The 18,695-nt window shown below is 45.7% G+C and overlaps 3 protein-coding genes across 9 annotated transcripts in view; 1 reads left to right on the top strand and 2 right to left on the bottom strand.

Moving 5' to 3' along the window:
* Positions 1-1,975: 1,975 nt before the first annotated feature.
* znf362a (zinc finger protein 362a) lies at positions 1,976-10,720 on the bottom strand. 5 transcript variants are annotated; one of them, XM_062461045.1, is made up of 9 exons: positions 9,953-10,720; positions 6,668-6,731; positions 5,999-6,332; positions 5,344-5,469; positions 4,707-5,031; positions 4,297-4,521; positions 3,766-3,844; positions 3,425-3,583; positions 1,976-2,504 (listed from the first exon to the last, which is right to left on the bottom strand). In XM_062461045.1, the coding sequence occupies exons 2-9, from the start codon at positions 6,728-6,730 to the stop codon at positions 2,388-2,390; spliced, it is 1,428 nt and encodes a 475-aa protein (XP_062317029.1). In that variant the 5' UTR covers position 6,731; positions 9,953-10,720; the 3' UTR covers positions 1,976-2,387. The 5 variants fall into 5 exon arrangements, with proteins under 5 accessions (XP_062317029.1, XP_062317038.1, XP_062317052.1 ...); XM_062461054.1 differs by having other exon boundaries at positions 4,707-5,007; XM_062461068.1 differs by having other exon boundaries at positions 6,077-6,332.
* On the top strand, positions 10,488-13,287 carry LOC134020820 (uncharacterized). 2 transcript variants are annotated; one of them, XM_062461088.1, is made up of 3 exons: positions 10,488-10,694; positions 11,335-11,484; positions 11,648-13,287. In XM_062461088.1, the coding sequence occupies exons 2-3, from the start codon at positions 11,337-11,339 to the stop codon at positions 12,802-12,804; spliced, it is 1,305 nt and encodes a 434-aa protein (XP_062317072.1). In that variant the 5' UTR covers positions 10,488-10,694; positions 11,335-11,336; the 3' UTR covers positions 12,805-13,287. The 2 variants fall into 2 exon arrangements, with proteins under 2 accessions (XP_062317072.1, XP_062317081.1); XM_062461097.1 differs by lacking the exon at positions 10,488-10,694 and adding an exon at positions 10,855-10,960.
* A 5,343-nt stretch (positions 13,288-18,630) lies between these two features.
* The window catches only part of trim62.1 (tripartite motif containing 62, tandem duplicate 1), a 21,812-nt gene continuing 21,747 nt past the window's right edge, over positions 18,631-18,695 (bottom strand). For both annotated transcript variants that reach the window (XM_062461003.1, XM_062461010.1), the window contains exon 6: positions 18,631-18,695. This exon is cut by the window's right edge and continues 695 nt beyond it. The gene's annotated coding sequence lies outside the window, so the exon portion shown is untranslated.

Below are 18,695 nucleotides of genomic sequence, written 5' to 3'. Positions count from 1 at the left end.
GATGTGTTAGGCACTACACTTTGTGCTGGATTTGAATCCAGGTCGTTGTGGTTTAGGCCCTTGTTCTCAACCCACTACACCACAGGGTCCCCCTTCTATATACTTGGAAATAACATATTACTTGACTGATATCAGTTAAATGAATTAGCAATTGGTCTGAGCGAGATTTGAACCAGAGGTACCATGTTTGGCAGTAGACTCGATGGTACACATGCTTACCCACTGAGCCACAGAGGGTTCCTGCAAAGTTGTTTTCTACAAGATGGTATAATTGCCCTTATGACACTACTAAATGCCAAAGGACAACATGTTTTGTTTATGCTAATGCCAAGTTATAAAACAGAATAATCTACCTTCTAATCATACTTACAAAACAAGTGAAAGTTTGCTGAAGGATTTCTAAGAACTCGTTCACGAAATACAGTGATAAGTACTTTTCTTGAATACATTCTATGTTCATACACAAATTATTTGGGGGAGATTTGAGCATCTCACAGGGAAAAACAAGACTAGTTGGTGGATTTCCAGTCTTTAATTTGTTTTCTCATTGGTACAAAGTCAATTCTCTCAGAGTCTATAGACTGAAGTGTAGCCAAGGCAACCTATTAGGGACCACAATGCATTAGCTACACATATCATTTACTATAAAAAGGTTAACAGTTAATATAGTTTATTTACAGTATATTTCATGCTATGAGAAAAAAATGCATAAAAGTACTGAGTAGTGAAAAACATGATAACAAACAAGATGTGATGATTAACATATAGTTATAAAGTTAAGGCTTAACTGTATAAAAAATAGCAAATTAATATTTAGACATGAGAAGACAAGAAATAGGGCTTTTGTACATAAATATATCTATACACTTAACGAACACCCATCAAGAATACATGTTAAGTGCATACCCCAGCATCAGTCCTAGAAAAGTATTGGAGATGACAAACGCTTGGCACAGTTTAACAGATCTAAACCGACGAGCACCATTCTGAGGCTGGCGACTGCCATCAACTCAGCACCATTCTGAGGCTGGCGACTGCCATCAACTCAGCACCATTCTGAGGCTGGCTACTGCCATCAACTCAGCCCTCTTGGTGGGACAGTTTAGAAACACTGAGGTTGAATCTCAGAAGTCTAGCGTCCCATCTCCTCGCCTCTCCAGTCAACTACAGTAGAAGCTGGAGGAACATGAGAGGTTAGATCTTCTCCTCAAACACTAGAGGAGAAAGAGGAAGGGACAAGTGTAACAGCCTATACACTCCAGAGATACAACTATGAACTAATAACATCTTTCCCATGATGCCTCGGTTTCAACTGTAAAGTATACTGTTGAAGGACGGGTCTATTCAGGGTTACATTCTTGCAGACATGAGAAGTATCCTTGACATATTCTGAGAGATGTCCTCCAATATGGAAAAAAGTACTTTACCGTGGTAAGAAGACCAACATGCACACCTGACCAAGACATACACACAAGCCAAGCTTACAGGACAGAGGGTTCACACACACGTACAACAGAACACATGTCCAACAGAACAACTTGTTTGAGTTTGAACAGTGTGCACATATTGTATAGCATTAAGAAATACTCATTCAAAATCTCACTACATGGCAGTGCATATTTTAAGTCCAAATACTTTAAAATTCCAATTATATTTTGGTTGAGGATTGCCTTCAGCAAATATTCGTTTTTTTGAATGCATAATACAAATTTAAAAGCAATAAAACATTTACCCTACAGTTGAGAGAAGTGTGTGTGCATTGCAGACTAAAATGTAGGAAAGCTTAAGTGAAAACATCTTCAAACAAACGCAAACATTGACTGGGGCACATAAACGACTGGATAAATCCAACTCACATTGTTATGGTCATTGGTCAGTTGGCCAGCCTAAAGGAAGATATAACTTCCAGTGCAAATATATTTTTGCACAGAGGATAGAGGAAAACAAAATAGACAATATGAAGAGCAAGTGAGAGTAGTACTCTATAACAAGAAGGGTTGACATTTTAGCTGCCAGGAACAATACTTTTTTTTTGTCTTATTAGACTAAAATCTTTTTTGGGCCAGTACTCAAAGGCCTGAAAGTGCTGTGAATTCATCTTTGGATGTCCCAAACATTCCCCGTTAATACCATCAACATCTAGAATGATACAGAAGGAGAGAACAATATATTAAAAAGAAGAGGCTACCTTATAATGAGGTACAAATATTTGCGCACATTTTAGACCCTGCCAAGGGGAAAACAAAACGACAACAACCGTCATCTGGGATTGGTCACGCTGGGCTGAAAGTCGGCAGACATCACAGAGGAATCTTACTCGATGGACCAGAGGGTGGGGTTGCTCGGTGACGGGGTGGAGGCGGGCTGTCCAGTCCGACAGGAAGTTGTCAGATGAGGGAGATCCGTATAGGGATGCTGGGAGACTCTGTCCTCTGAGGAGAGTGGTGGGACACCAGGTGTTCCACCACCGTGTGTTTCGACATGTGCTTCATGAGGTACGTCTCCTGCAGGAAACACACAACACTTCACATCAAGGCCTGTCACGAGGCTCACACACACTGCAAGTTTCATACTACACACATCGGAACCTCACACACACACTGCAAGTTTCATACTACACACATCGGAACCTCACACACACACTGCAAGTTTCATGCTACACACATCGGAACCTCACACACACACTGCAAGTTTCATGCTACACACATCGGAACCTCACACACACACTGCAAGTTTCATACTACACACATCGGAACCTCACACACACACTGCAAGTTTCATACTACACACATCGGAACCTCACACACACACACTGCAAGTTTCATACTACACACATCGGAACCTCACACACACACTGCAAGTTTCATGCTACACACATCGGAACCTCACACACACACTGCAAGTTTCATACTACACACATCGGAACCTCACACACACACTGCAAGTTTCATACTACACACATCGGAACCTCACACACACACACTGCAAGTTTCATACTACACACATCGGAACCTCACACACACACTGCAAGTTTCATACTACACACATCGGAACCTCACACACACACTGCAAGTTTCATACTACACACATCGGAACCTCACACACACACTGCAAGTTTCATACTACACACATCGGAACCTCACACACACACTGCAAGTTTCATACTACACACATCGGAACCTCACACACACACTGCAAGTTTCATACTACACACATCGGAACGACAGCGGGACTGAGAGTGTGTTGTCAGCAGCACCTACTATACTGCAGTTTATGCACTATTTATATGTGACTTTGGCTAAAAAAAGATCTACTACATACATGTCAATGTGTGTGTCAGTCATAGAAATGATGATGATGATTCGTGGTAGTACTGAGAGAGCGCTGTCTCAGGGGTTGGGCCGCCGGGCTTGATGCTACTCACTGAGGTGTAGGCCCTGCCACACATGCTGCAGCAGTAGGCCTTGGCGTTCTTGATGGCGTGGGCTGACAGGTGGATCTGCAGCGAGGCGGAGTCCGAGTACGCACGGTAGCAGTTGGAACACTTGAAGGGCTTGTCTTTGTTATGCTGTCTCTGGTGGGACTGAAGATGACAGAGAAGAATCCATCAAACAGTAAAGCAGTTATTTAACGAACGCCATTTATGGAATTATTTTCAGTTTTCAGTTGAATAGTTTTAGTTCTGAATTTCAGTCTATATTCCACATTGACTAAACTGTAAGTGAATTTGGTCAGACTGTAGAAAGATCTGTCTGTAGGTCTCACCTGCAGGTTGGAGAGCTGAGTAAAAGCCTTTTCACATCCTGGATGGGCACATTTATAAGGCCGGTCACCTGTGTGAATTCTGCGGGAGGCACAATGAAAATAAACTTGACACAGAGCATCATCCGACAGGCCTATTCAGTAACACTATCAACGTTAGCTAGCCGAGACAAAAATGTGAGATAAATGCATTTCTACATACTTCCTGGTCAAATCAGGACATATCGTTGTCATCAACCATTAAAACATGCTCCATTTAGTGCCTTTCTGCTCTACCTACAGATTTAACACCACAAGTACAGTACACACTTGGTACCAACCACTGTTAAGCCGTTAGAACCGTCCTTGATAATCTGCTGCACTTACTATATACATTTTCTGTACATTGCTTTGGATAAAATCATCTGCAAAATGAATACACAAACATAGGGAGACAACCAGCCCAAACAGCCTTCTCACATTTGTGTAGGAAGGTGAGTCAGAGAGCATTGGACAGAGCAGTGTTTGGGCAGCACGGGGAGTGCTGGGTCTGACCTGGTGTGCTGCTGGAGGTGGGAGAGCTGGCGGAAGCACTTCTCACAGTAGGAGCAGTGGTAGGGCTTGACTCCCAGGTGGATGCGCAGGTGCTGGGCCAGGTAGGAGGCGTTGGCGAAGGACTTGGAGCAGTGGGGACACTTATGGGCCTTGGCCTCCGTGTGCGACTTGGAGTGGATCTGCATGTCGGACTTGGAGAAGAAGGTCAGCGGGCACACTTTACACCTGCATGAACACACAAACACACACACACACGATAAATGGATCTGTAATTGTACTTGTCCCCACTGACAAATACACAATGGCAAATAAAACAACACATGGTCAATAAACTGTACTGAAACGGAAATGTGCCATTCCCCAAGGAGAGGGAGGAGGAAGCATGTCAGATGAAAGCATGAAGCTCTTGCCTGTACGTTTTGCCCTCTTTGGCAGTGATGGTGAGGCAGGGCTGGTCGTTCCCAGGGGCCAGGAGGGGGTAGGGCACCACCAGGAGAGGACCAGCCCCGTTCTCAGCCTTTATCTTCTTACGCCCTCGCTCCACTTTGGGTTGGGGTCCTAGAAGTCCAGCCAGGCCTCCGTTGCTTTTGATTGGCTCCATCCCGTGCCCGCCGGCCAATCCCGCGATGAGGCTGGGGGCAACCCCTAGCCTGCTATGGCTGCTGGAGGTGGGTGTGGTCTGTGTGATTGCCTCTGATGTGTTGTGATTGGCTGTCCGAGAGGAGAGGGTCAAACCTGATTAAATCAGACCAGGAGAGGTGTGGTAATTACTTCAAAGATATGGTAGTTTGGCTACTGAGTCTTAAGTAGTATCTTTACAAACACTACTGTATGTGTATAGTCTCAAGACTGTCATGGCAATACGATCTGACTGGCTATATAAGATAACCTGAAACCATCTACATGGTTTAGATAGATGCTCTAAAGTACAGGGTATTCCTCCATGTTGTGGGGGCCAGTGTGGGAGAATTCTTCCAGGAAGTTTTCGTAGGAGAGCTCTCTTGCCCGAGGTGACCACTGAGTGGTGTCATTAAATCGTGTGTTTACCTGACAGGTGGTTTGTTCGAGAGGGTTGGTCTATGATTTGACGCAAATGCCAGTCCTCCCACAGTCCTCTAGCCTTTATAGCTGTCTTATCGTCCAGATTCAAGTTTACATCACCAAGAATACGCCCTGTTAGAGATGTGCAGAAAATTCACAGTTTCACCCAAAAAGAAGATATTTACATAATTTAACTTCTCACCACAGCTCTTAACTGGAGAGGGGCCGTGGACTGATAATCGTACAATTATAATATCGAACAACCACAGAGAACATCATTTCCATGTATGAAAAAAATCGCCATAGCAAGTGAAGAAGCTTGCCAATATATCACAAGCCACTTCATTGTTTTTTTCCCCTCTAAGACAGGACAGTCATAGTATGGGGATCTTTACTACATACACAGTGATCCCTCTCCAGTGATGCAGGGAGGGTGAGTTTCATGCACATCACTAACTAAGGGTCTGCCCCATTCCACTAAGCTACCCTCTCCCATGAGCCCTGGTGTCCTGTCTGAACTGCCAGGTAGGGCTGCAAGGGAGGGAACAGCTTGGAAGAATCAGACCCTAAGTGTGTCGACACTGGCGGCAGGTGGGTGGAGGGTGCATGTAGGGGGGGGAGGGGGTTAGGCCAAGTGTAGACGCAGTGAGAGCATAGCTACCTGATGGGTAAGGGACCAGTGAGGGACCAGGGTAGCTACCTGACGGCTGAACGAACAGGGAGGGACCAGGGTAGCTACCTGCCACTGTGCTGGAGGCTGGCCGTGCGTGAAGGGCGATGTCTGGCTGAGACGGGCTGTGACTGTGGCTGTGGAGTCCCCCACCCATCTGTTGGACCTTGGGACCGGGCATACCGTGCTGCCCGCCTTCTGTCTGGGTGGCCGGGACCAGCAAGGGCTGCTGGGAAGGGACTGTGGTGGAGGGCAGGTGTGGAGGACGTATCTTCTCTGCCATCAGCTGCTCCTTGATTTTATTGATCAAGACTAGGTTATCCAGCTGACAGCCAGGATAAGCAACATACCACAGCAAGAGAATATTCACCAGTTAATATCAGGGAGGGTTTGAGGGGTTACGGTCAGGGTGGTGCTGTTAATCTGTGATTTGGTTCCCTCTAGAGGCCTGAAAGGGCAAGTGCCCCGCACAAGGAGTGGAGCCCACATGAACCATAATGTTCTTAGGGAACCTTTGTAAAATATGTCCTATAGAAATAATCCGGTGTTGCATGCATTGCACAACAAATGTGCTTAAAGTAAATACTGTTTCAATCATCCAACAGGCAATATTTCCTCAACATTATTGAGAAAGCGAGAGAGCCAAGGAGATGTTCTCACCTGACCAGGCATGCTTGGAGGCGGAGGCCAGAAGTAGGGGTTGTTAAAACGAGGCTCAGCCATCCTGAAGTGGAAAAACAACATGAAGCAACATTTTCAATGGGGTTAACGCTGCATACCATCCACGGCAGAGCTTCTAACTAACAAAACAACCGAGTTGCTTATTAACTAGGCTAAAAAAGGTGTTTCACATAGCTGGAATTGAAGTTGAAGTTGAAGTTCATGAAACAGTGAGGGCTTTGACTGAAGAAATGATGACAAGTAACTATGACAAGTACACACATTTATCAACCTCAAGTGTTGCAGCATGCGTAATAGCTTTAGTAAGTGGGCCATCTGAAACAATTGGGAACTACTCAAAAGAAAGTGAGAGAATGTAGAGAATTTCAGTGTAATGGTCTGTAGATACTTATCACTTCTCTACTCGGCATTGGATTCTTCCTTTAGCTCTGAGAGGAGAGTGTGACACCGTTTGACAGTGGCACTTCTCCATCCCCATGTTTGTCTGAGTCACAACATCAGCAACAGCCACCCAAAGCCAGCTACAAAAGTTGTCCTTTTTTAAAAGGAGCTATGGAATCAAGTCAGCAGGAAATTCTTCAAAGAAAACCAAAAGTGTGAGTCACCCTGTGCTTCTCTCTGGGATGTAGGTACTCACGAGGCAGCGTTCATACTGCCTCCCTGTCGGCTTCTGCACAGGATCTACACACACAGCCAGCACCTTCACTTTCACATGGAAGCCACATCTTGTTCAAAAATTAAAATAAAAAAAAGCTCTGATATCAGATATAACAGAAATGGTTTAAGAATTCTGCCAGTTGGTGGCTCGCATATTAGGCAAACCCCTGCTGTCCATGATCTCTCCCTCCCTCCCTCCCTCTCCTCCTCTTCTCATCCCCTTCCCCAGTCCTCTTTTTCCTCCTCCTCCCCTTCCTTATCCTCCAATTCCTTCTTTCCTTCATCCACACAGTACAGGCGGAGGACAAAGGTTGTCTTTTGACAGATACACTCAAGATTCTCAACCTACCCTTTATCTGAGAGGTGCACTGCGTATTTCCCCACAGGGATGTAGAATAATGCCACCAAAGATCATGGCAATCCATCAGGAACACCATCAAGCCAAAACAAGTGACTGTTAAATTAAGTGCATTTATATAGCGCTTTTCTACCTTAGCAGCACTCAAAGCTTTGCCTCTCATTCACCCATTCATACTCACAATCACACATACCGACGGCAGCGAGCTACCATGCAAGGCGCCGGCCTGCCCATCGGGAGCAACTTGGGGTTCAGAGTCTTGCTCAAGGTTACTTCGGCACATGAGCTAGGAGGAGTCGGGGATTGAACCGCCGACCTTGCGATTAACAGACAACCCTCTCTATCCCCTGAGCCCCAGCCGCCCCCAAACTGTTGGAGACTCGTTTGTGCTTGTTCTTTTAACATAAGGCCCGTTGAGGTCTTTCTTTCCATAGCTTCTCTCTTCAGAGCTTATAAATTCCTTTATACGACATTTTGTGTTGCGTGCTTTGGCACAGCTCTCCGTCCTGAAGTCTGTTTGACTTAGCAGCAGCATAGCACAGTCCACAGGCCGGAGCCAAAAGAAACAAAAAGGATAGGTCCAGCCGTATGAACCTAAACCCCCCAAAATATTTCCCTAATGATGCCAATGGGTGTCCATTTCACTTCCTGCAGGCTCTCTCCTGGGATTCAACAAAGTGGCCAGACAGCCTCTCTCAACACAAAATGACATCTTTGTGAGATCTGATGTTTCAATCTGTCTATAGCCAAACCTCTTTTTAACGCATCAAAGTAATGCATCAATACAGCAAGTCTTAAGATCGAAGTAAAAGCAGATTTTATGGTGTTTATGAACATGTAGCACCTACTGCTCATGCTGCTGTAACGCACAACATTCAGGTGTATTATAGGACATAAGACAAATGTTATTGACTTTCACTGTGACCTACTGGACCACTTAAATTCACATAAAGGTTGCATTATGGTTAAAATATGAAATTTCTATCAAATCAGATGTCAGGCGAGAAAATATTACATTTAGTCATTTAGCAGACGCTTATCCCGAGCGACTTACAGTAAGTACAGGGACATTCTCCCCCAAGGCAAGTGGGGTGAAGTGCCTTGCCCAAGGACACAACGTAATTTGGCACGGCCGGGAATCGAACTGGCAACCTTCAGATTATTTTAGATAACTAAAATATGTACAGGTAAAATCCTACATCTTTCAACTGGTCTAAAAGGAATTCAAGAACACTTTACAGTGATGGTATGTTGCTCTTTGATGAAAGCCTTTCACTGTAATATTAATATTCCTATATGAGATTATAGTATCTCCAATCAAAAGTGATCTGTCTAATTTTCTTTGCATCACCATGGTGTGTAATGTAAAAAAATATATATTTATTACAATAAAATTGGTTAAATATTAAAAGTCAAATGTAAACTACTAAAAAGATGGTGGACATGAATATTCTATAGCCAAACTTTTGTTTAACTGTTTCCTATAATTTACTAATTTGCTATATCAATGATTAAATATATCGTTTTGACAGAATAGACAACCAAGAGAAAGAAACTAACAAAAGTTGGGCTGGGTAACTTTCCCTAGCTACATTTATTTGAAAAACATTGTGTTGTCAAACGTTAACAACAGAATTATTATGGGCAATTGGTTTCAGAAACTGCGCCATCCCCCTCGAAGCCTCACTCCTGTAGCCTCTCCCACATTCTCAGACAGTTTTATTAAAAAATTTCAGACAAAAGAAAAACAAAAATGGCAGCCTGTCTTATTTTTATAAGGACAGGACGCCATATTCTGCGAATCCCACATTACAGTCATAATTCGCCTACTGAATTAAACCAAGTGCGTGGCCTGCAAATGTGTGATCCATTTGTTTGCGTTAAGTGTACGAATGATTGTTTACTTTGATTTGCAGGTTTGAATAGCCCGGCTCGGGGAGAAGAAAAAAAAAACTAGACACTTCCTACAACAATCATCATGCTTTGAAAATGCATCGCGTCCAAGCAGCTGTGTGCATTCACTATCCTAGTCAACAATTTTATTCCTTGGCATTTTGTGCTACGTGCAATGGAATGATGTTAACGCAACCTTTGCAAACCTGGATTAGCAATTGTAGCATATATCTTTTATTTGAACTTTTTCGCGTCTCGAATGGTAGAAATACCTATTTCCGAAAAAAGCATTAGGACAGCAGAACATTTCCTCATATAACTCATAGCGTTAGGCAATAATTACAAAGCCAACATACCTGTCACCTCGCTGGAATATTTGGATGTATTTTATAAATGGTTAGAATGTTCTTTCTTCTCGCTTTCAGACGTAGTTCAGGTCTTCCGGGTCGCCTACTGTTCACTTCTGGGTGTTGCAGGGAAACAGCAATTTCTACATCATTGATTTTTCACTGAGACATGCAGATTTTGGAAAATATTCAAATAAAAACATATATCAAGTTACAGTGTATATATTCAATTCGTTTATTGCCATATATTTGTCCTAACTTGTGTCTCTATAAATAGAAAACGACAGGACGACTAAAACACTATGCAAATGAACTTTAAAGACTTGTACAAATATTAAAGCTGGTCTTGCCCAAAATATATGACATGTAGGTGTAGGCTACTCATAAAGCTAGCATAGCTCCCTCATCAAACTTATCAGAGGCCTGCTCAACTAATCTGTCTTGTGCACAGCTCAGCAGGAGATGGCAGCCCCCCTCCCCCTCCCATCATACCCTGCTTGAAGCTGTTCAACTGGTTTTTCTTTTCTGTGATCTGTGCAAACACTGACACACCTTCTAAACGCACATGTGCTCAGTCCCTCCCCGCCACAGGTGAGAATCTAGCAGAAGAGACCGAACAGGTCCAGGGGGAGGGGTAACGGAGGTGGGGAGAGAGAGAGAGAGAGAGAGAGAGAGAGAGAGAGAGAGAGAGAGAGATAGAGGCAAGAAACCAGTTTAGCTCATTCAGTCCTAGAAGCTCCTGCTTGCACAGGTAATATATTGACCACCAACTCCTCTGCAATTTCCTCTGTTTGAAACGTCTTTACGTTTCCCTGGTCATGTCTTTAGCTGTCTCTGTTCTCGGATGTGCAATTAGACTATCTGGGGTAATGTCACAGCCAGAGTGTTATGAGTTGGGCTTTGCATAATGTCGCTGAGGATGAACTGTAGATTTGCTACACAAATTGGTTTAGGAAGGTGTGTTCAGTGTAAGCTTGAACTCTGCTACTGATTCATTCCATGGCTGCTGTTATACAAGTAAGTATGACATGATACAACTAGGCCTTTTGAATCTGACTAATTTTCAGCGATCAAGTCTACAGACTTTAACCCCAAGTCTGTGTTTATTGAAATTCCAGTGACCAAACATGACCAGCAAGATAGACCATGCTTGACACTGTTGTGATGACAACATTTTGATCCAATCCATTTTCAAATGATACATAAAAATACATGAAGATGCATGCGCTTGGTTGATCTTGTTTAGCTTGTTGAGCTGTTGGAATGTTCAGGTTAAATTCCTCATTCTCCCTGAGGCGGTCAAAGCGAAGGAGAGGAAGAAGAAATGGAGCGACAGAGAGTTTTGTAATATGCTGTTGTTTCCTCCTTGTGTCTGCTGTGTTCTGTCCCAGCCATGGATGGCGTACTGGAGGGAGCCGCTCTTCTGTGTGTGTGTAAACTGGCCTGCAGTCTCCTCTGCCTCCCCGCGGTCTCAGCCTGTCGCAGCCCTATGAGCTTCTGCTGTTGTTGTCTGCTCATCTTCACCGACATTGCTGTCACCAGTAGGTCCCCTAAACGTTTCACATAACTCTTGGTGTTTTCTGTTCTGTGCGTCAGTAGTGCCAACCGCCGTGACTCACTCACTCACTCACCAAGTCACTCACTCATCCTCGTGTCTTCTACCTTGTTGTGGGTTACTTGATTGTTTGTTTCCTTCTCTCCTAGTCTTCCTGGTCGTCCTCTGGATTTCCAAGCCCTGGCTTCCTCCGCTGGTCGTGTCTGCTGATGTCATCGCCCTGCGCTTCCTGCTCTTCCTCAGCCACACCTACGGAGCGGTGCTGGGGTTCACCATGACTCTGGTTGCTGTGGAGACGGTGATGAGGTTGTACTTTCCCAAACGGTTTCGTGGATTGGGGCTGGAAGACGAGGAAGACGAGGAAGACGAGGAAGAGGGGGGTGAAATCCCAGTGGGACAGAAGGATGCTACCTGTCTGGGCTGTGTGGCAGTGGAGGTGGTGAAGGACCATGACCTGACCTATCTCCCTGACTTTCTCTGCTGTCTGCTGGTGTGGGTTCTGTCTGGCCTCCATGGGTCCCTGTGGAGCAAGACGTCGGAGGAGCTGTTGGCTGAGGTCTGCATCCAGACCACCGGCTCCCTCCCCCTGTGCCTCCCCAGCCTGTTCACCTCCCTGTCTGGGCCGAGGGAGCCCTGCTGGTGTGTGGTGGTCCTGGGTCTCCTCATCGTCCTCATGGTGGTCCAGGGCCTGATGCTGAGAGTCAAGCAAACTACCCTGGTCGACCAGCCTACAGTCCCGCCACAGGAGAGCTGCAGCGCTGACATGCAGAAGTTTGACCAAACACCAGTCCAACCTCCATCGTCCAAGGCCGTGGACCCTGGGCTGTTGACACTCACGTCAGCCGCCGAGTTTTTTGTTGACTCAGGAAAAACACAGAGCAGGTGCTGCGCTCCCAGCGTCTATGAAAGGAACCCGGCGCAGCTGTCTCAGTGTCACCATGGAAACTCTGCTACCTCCTTTCGCCTGGAGTGTTTGCCTTCAGACGGGGGACAGGAAGCTGGCAACGCAGGCATGCCTCCTCCACCCGTTGTGGAGGAACGCACACACCTGGACACAGACGGTTCCTCGTTACACGTAGCAGCTAGCCAGCGTGGGGGGCAGGGCGAGTTCTTTCCCTCCCCCAGAGCTAGGTTAATGACAGGGCTGGTGTGTGTGTTCTCTCTCGGCGTGCTGCCTCTCAGCCTCAGCGTTAACATCCTGCTGGTCTACAGCGTCGAGGCAATGCTGGAGTGGAGTGCACGCCCTCTGCTGACCGCGCCAGGCGGCACGGACACCCCACTGACCGAGGTGTCTCACTCCACGTAGCCCTGACCCTGGTCAGGGTGAAACCATGGCCAGGGCAGGGCCGTGGTTAGCGCCAGACATTCCAAACTCTTTGAGGCCATGTTGCAAGAACAGTTTGTTGTCTTCTGGGCTCCTGCTCCTAAACTGTGAGTTGGGACTTGACTGTGTGAGGAGAGGTGGATGGAGGAAGGGAGGGAAGGAGAAGGAGGGTAGCTTTAAGCCCTGAGCAATGGATCATCAGATTATTATTGCATGTACACAGACAGCTGGTCTACCTGTCAATAGTAGTTAAATAGACAGCAAACGACTCACTCCTCAGGCTTGTTCTGGTGTGCACAGTAATCTTTCCAAAGCTGCTGAAATGTGCTGAGAATGCAGGTTGAGACGCGTCACTGAGGGACACTGTAACCGTAATGAAATACATTGAAAAAATACTGCCATCACCTCTTGACACTATGATTTGTTTTTATTTGAGTTAATAATAAAGTCTGTATTTTCTTATGACTGAAGTACACACAATTACTGAAAGGGGAATTCTGTTCCTGCCCCATTTGGTTATTGATGCGATACAACACCAGAGGGCACTGTGCCTCAACACGAGCCTCGGACAATACACGTCCACCTGTAATGAGACTCCTGTGCACTCCTGTGGTGGAGGAATGACAGGCTACACATTCCATACATCTGAAACAGGAGACAGATAAAGGGAATGCAGTTCACGTCTGAATCCAGTTTAGACTCTGAGACGGCCTGAAGGCGAACGCTAGCTTGGCTGAGTCAACACACAGCACACAGACAGGCCGACAGGCTGGATCACCACCTCCACCCCCAAAGTATTCAGACCTGTACAGACATATTCAACCACATCAGAACGTGCAAGACGACCAAGAGTGCAGAGGAGACTGACGGTAACAGATGGAAATCAGTTGCACAGGCGTCATGACTGTGTGGAAGGCTGTGTGCTTACCGTCCTCAGAGGACTGAGGAGAGGACGCCATGGGTCCTGCTCTAAAATAGATCATGTACGGTTTATCGTGTATATGGTTCGTGCGTCAAGTGAGATGTGGTTATAGAAGGGGAACCACTGAAAGAGATCTGATGTGTGTCAGAAATATTGAGATGCTGCAGTCAGTGTTTGTGAATCAATGATCATGTATTCCTTTTAGCAGGTGCTTTTACACAAAGCAGGGATTTGAACCTGCAACCTCTTCAGATACAGTCATATGCTCTGCCACTGATCTAAACCCATACCCAGTATGTGTGTGGTTGTGTGTGTGTGTGTGTGTGTACAAACACAAGCACCAGGAGGACACAAGGAACAGAAGGTATGATGCAAGATGAAGGAAATGTCTTGTAGTTGCCACAGGGTAGTTTTAATGACGTTCTCATCACGTCTCTGCCGAAGGAGCTAAGAATCATCATCTGTATTAATATGAGAGGACTCAAATGGAACATTTGGCTCAGGCATCATGTTAGCCTGAGGTACGCTAGCAACTAGCAACTGTTCTCTCTCAAAGAAGGTGTAGAATGGCTCGGAGCACCCCCAACACCTCCTCCTCGACGATGCAGAGGTGGGTGAGCGTCGTATGTCCGTGGGATGTTCCTGCACGCTTCATCTGCACGTGTCTCGTTGTCAAGCGATTCCGCCTCTGAGGTGATACAGGGGCCCACGTGAAAAACATGTCATACAATCACTGCTGCGCTCTCATCCTGTTCTGTAGGGTCCAGATGGGAGGCTCACATGTGAGCCTTGAGGGCACTGTCTATCAGAAGTTTCTCTTTCCCTCCCAACACTTGGCTCCAGATGAGAAGCTCACAGCCCCCCTGCCTGAAGGACCCTAGTCGACTATTACCTGGAACCCAGGAACCAGGAAATTATTTTGAAAAAAAACTGTCTTGTTATATTGGTGAGAGGTTTATTATTGCACATTTTCACCTGAGGTGAAATGGTATCTGTTCCAGGAGGGAGAGGAACAAGAGCCGTTTTGAACCAGACACCCAGGGTAGCCAGCAGAGATTTCTGATCTCCAGTCAGCCCGGGGAACTGACAGGAACAAGGAGGTTGCTGTTGCTTGCTGCCTGCACCATACAAATTAATATATTCACATCCGCGCTTATCTCTGTGGCCTGCTCTGGTCTCTGCTCCAGTTCCTCTGCTCTGAGGGCAATCTGGAACACATGATGCAACTACAATCAATCGGCCCAGCATTTATTATGGCTAATGGTAGATAAAGAACACAATCCCTGCAACAAAGTTGACTGTATGTATGAAATTGTACTGTATATATTTTTAAATCTACGTCATACCATTTAGGATGGCTGGCTCCAGGGATTGAAGCTAAATAGACTCTTGATGCAACTCAGTAGTGTCAGAAGTCAAAGTTCAAATTGATACTTTTTTGCATGAGGAAGTAAAAGACTTCTGTTGAAAGGGATGAATTTGATTCTTGGTGGTGCATATTCCAACACAAACAAACTCCTAGCATCTACATCCTTGAGTTTTCCTGGAACAAACCCCCTGCATCTCAAGTTTCCTGAAGAGGTTTAATCAAAGTTTCTATTTGATCTATGCTTGTACTTTGATGAGGAAAAAAAACATCAAATATCAGACATGAAATATGTAATCAATCACTTATTTAGTTCAAGGTCAATATATTTATTCATGTAACCTCATGCATGTATGCATGTAACAGGATCACAACTGGAGCATCCACATTCGTTTTCTCACTTTTCCATCTTTCTCCGATGGAGTGGTGCAGAATGCTATTGTGGAGGAGGGAGTAGAATGTGCTGAGGTGGTTTGCTGGGGCTTTAAATATGTACATATGTGGAATGGAATGGGATGTCTACAGTACAGATGAGACAGTATACGTGTACCATAGTTCCATGTATGTATGTTGGCATGACGAGTACGTAGATATGGGATGCCTATAAGCCTATAAGCCTGAGAGTTCTGTTTTTCAATGTATCCATCTAGACAGTGTTAGGAAATGGATTAGTCAGTTAGTCATTTCAGTCTTGAAGCATTACAGGAAAGTATCAATGCAAAGAAACAGGTTTTGGTTTTGTGAAGACCTGCCTCACTAAAACACCCATTTGCTTTATACTCCGCTCTCCTCTGGCCCTGGTTTCCATTTCACACATTCACTTCATACAAAGGTTTCATTAAAAATGAATGCATCATTGATCTTCTGTCTCCTAGCCAACCTTTTCCTCCCTAGCCTGGTGAAAGACAAACATCAGTTGGCCCCACTGGCAACGTTTCTTTTGACAGGAAATCGCCGAATGTTTGTGACGGGATGGTTCAAAGCCGTGGACAGGGGAAGCTTGACGTGACCAGCCATGGTACCTCTGACCTACCTCAACGAACAGAAGGTTGCTCTCTAAACCAGACCGAGGACCTCTCTCCAGCGCGTCCTTCTCCTGCAGGGGGGCTGTGAATGTGTCTCGCTGAAGCAGGCGGCTCAATCCGTCATATGCTTCATCCCTGCTTGTAGTTTGCGACGTTCAGACAGGCCTCAGAGTGAGATGATGACTGATGTCAGGACGGAGAAACAAAGAACAAAGAATGAGTCGAGCCCGCAGCCTTTCAGCGCTGGCAGAAGGCTGGCACATCTCAGCTCATCTCAGAGACACTCGGAAGGCAAACGGGTACCGACTTGTCAGACCGGGTCATGTCTTCCATACAGTACAGTTTCAATATTGCCCGGACTTTTGTGTATTTGTATCATGCTGTGTGTGCGCGCGCAGTGTGTGTGTGTGTGATTGGTATCACGCTGAGTGTGTGCGATTTGTGTCGTGCTGTGTGTGTGTCAGAAACAATCACGCAGAGACATGCAGGCCTTGGTTTCACCAGTCATTTATTGTACATTAAAACAAGTTCTGAACCTCTAGCAGCAGAAGCACACCAGAGTGCCTGAACATGGGCACGCTGAGCACCATGTCCAGGTCGGCTTCATACTCGTGACGGGTCCACAGCCACCATCGTCCACACACACACAATCATCTTTCAAAATCCTACAGTTCCACCACCAACCCACCACCACCAACCCACATAAAATGATAATCTCTTGCTATATATAATTATGTATATATATATAACCAACATCACAGGGCTATACCAACAAGCAGGGTCCCGAGTAGCCAGCTGAATGTGAGGAACCACACAGGTGTATAACAAATGATGAATTTGATGATTGTTAGGAATGTCAAGCTCACAATCAGTTTGTTCGATCGTTTCCTTGTGGCGTCACACATGTGCGCTGTTGTGTGGATCCTCTGGGAGGGCGTCAGACTAACTCGTAGCCCCTGCTGGGGTGTAGACCTGTGGAGTCAGTCGTGCTTCCCACAGACAGGCTGCCCGGAGGCCTCAGACTGCACATACCGGAACACACTGGCACGTCCAACATCACAGGGCACTGCCCCTTCAAAAGGATTTCATGTGAAACAACACAGAAAAACACACAGAAAAACACACCGAGCCACAACAACAAAGAGGAGAGGAGGGGTTAGAGGGGGCCGGGGATTAGGACAGAACCGGTGGTGCAATTCTTTTATATATTTATATGTTTTTGTTGTTGTTCCCCTTTCCACTTTCTCCCTTTTCTCACACATTCACTGTCTTGTTAGAATGACTCTTGCGGTGGTTGACAATGACCCCCCAAAGGAGCATGTGCTCGGATAGCCCTATATTTATCTCTCTCCCATTTCCTCTTTCTCTCCCTCTCTCTCCCTCCCACTCTTGTCACAATCTCTCTCTCTCTGTCTCTCCCCCCCCCCCCCCCAACTCTGTCTCCATCTCTCTGCGCTTATCACAGGATACAGGGTACTTGTCTAAAATCACTGGATCACAAACAAGAGCACTTGAGGCACCTGGGAGGAGTCAGTCTGCAGAGAAGCACAGATGTTTCAGCTGCGGCAGCGACATTGCCGGCCCTGTTCACGGCACAGGGACAGCAGAGCACCATCCTTCTTACTATCCACTTACACTGGTATTACAGAACGGCATTACAGCAGTCAAACAAACAAACATATTTGGTGTTTGTAGCAATTCTTGAATAATAATAAAAAATAAAAAAAACAGGTAGAACGACACAATGATTCATCTGGAGGTTCATGTGGTGTGATGAGTCACGGTGCAGGGTTCCTTTCCTTCTGATTGGACACGAGGACACAGATCCGATTGGACAAGGGAGGGAGCAGAGGAATGGAATGTTCTTGAGTGCCATCATGACCAGTATAGAGTGAACCAGGTACAGGTAGAGTTCCACCACTGGAGGTCCACAAGTATCCATGAACCAATCGAGGAAGAGCAGCGGAAACACCAGCTCTGACGAGTACTGTTTAGACACACACTTCCCCTCCCATCTCAAAGCCCATAAATCAGGTGCACTTGATATAGGTTTTACCCAGTAGCATGAGAACAATGCAACAGTCCCAGAAGTGCAAACTCTGAGACAAATCAAGCGCACATCCTGTGTTCCAGTTTCATGTATTAGAACCCAGGCGCAAGGACCGGAGAGAGGGGTGGTGACATTCTCCTTACCCAAAAGTGACACAGACCATCACAGTTGTACAGAACAACAGACTGTCACAGATCAGTCAGAGACATCGAAACACACACACACACATCCTGAGGATAAAACAATAATCATTTGATCATATATATTCAATAACTGTGACATCATTTTCAGGGAGACAGAAGGCTTCAACTGCTCGTTGTGCCAAAGGAAAGGTGCTGCCCTTAAGACACATTACTTACACACACACACACACACACACACACACACACACACACACACACACACACACACACACACACACACACACACACACACACACACACACACACACACACACACACACAGCCAAGTCAACGACACAGAAGACAGTCTCTAACATCCGTCTGTCTG

The sequence above is a fragment of the Osmerus eperlanus genome, chromosome 1, assembly GCF_963692335.1.
Source record: "Osmerus eperlanus chromosome 1, fOsmEpe2.1, whole genome shotgun sequence".
Classification (NCBI taxonomy): Eukaryota; Metazoa; Chordata; class Actinopteri; order Osmeriformes; family Osmeridae; genus Osmerus; species Osmerus eperlanus.
The sequence above is the reverse complement of the archived record's forward strand: the minus strand, read 5'-3'. Positions and strand labels throughout refer to the sequence as shown.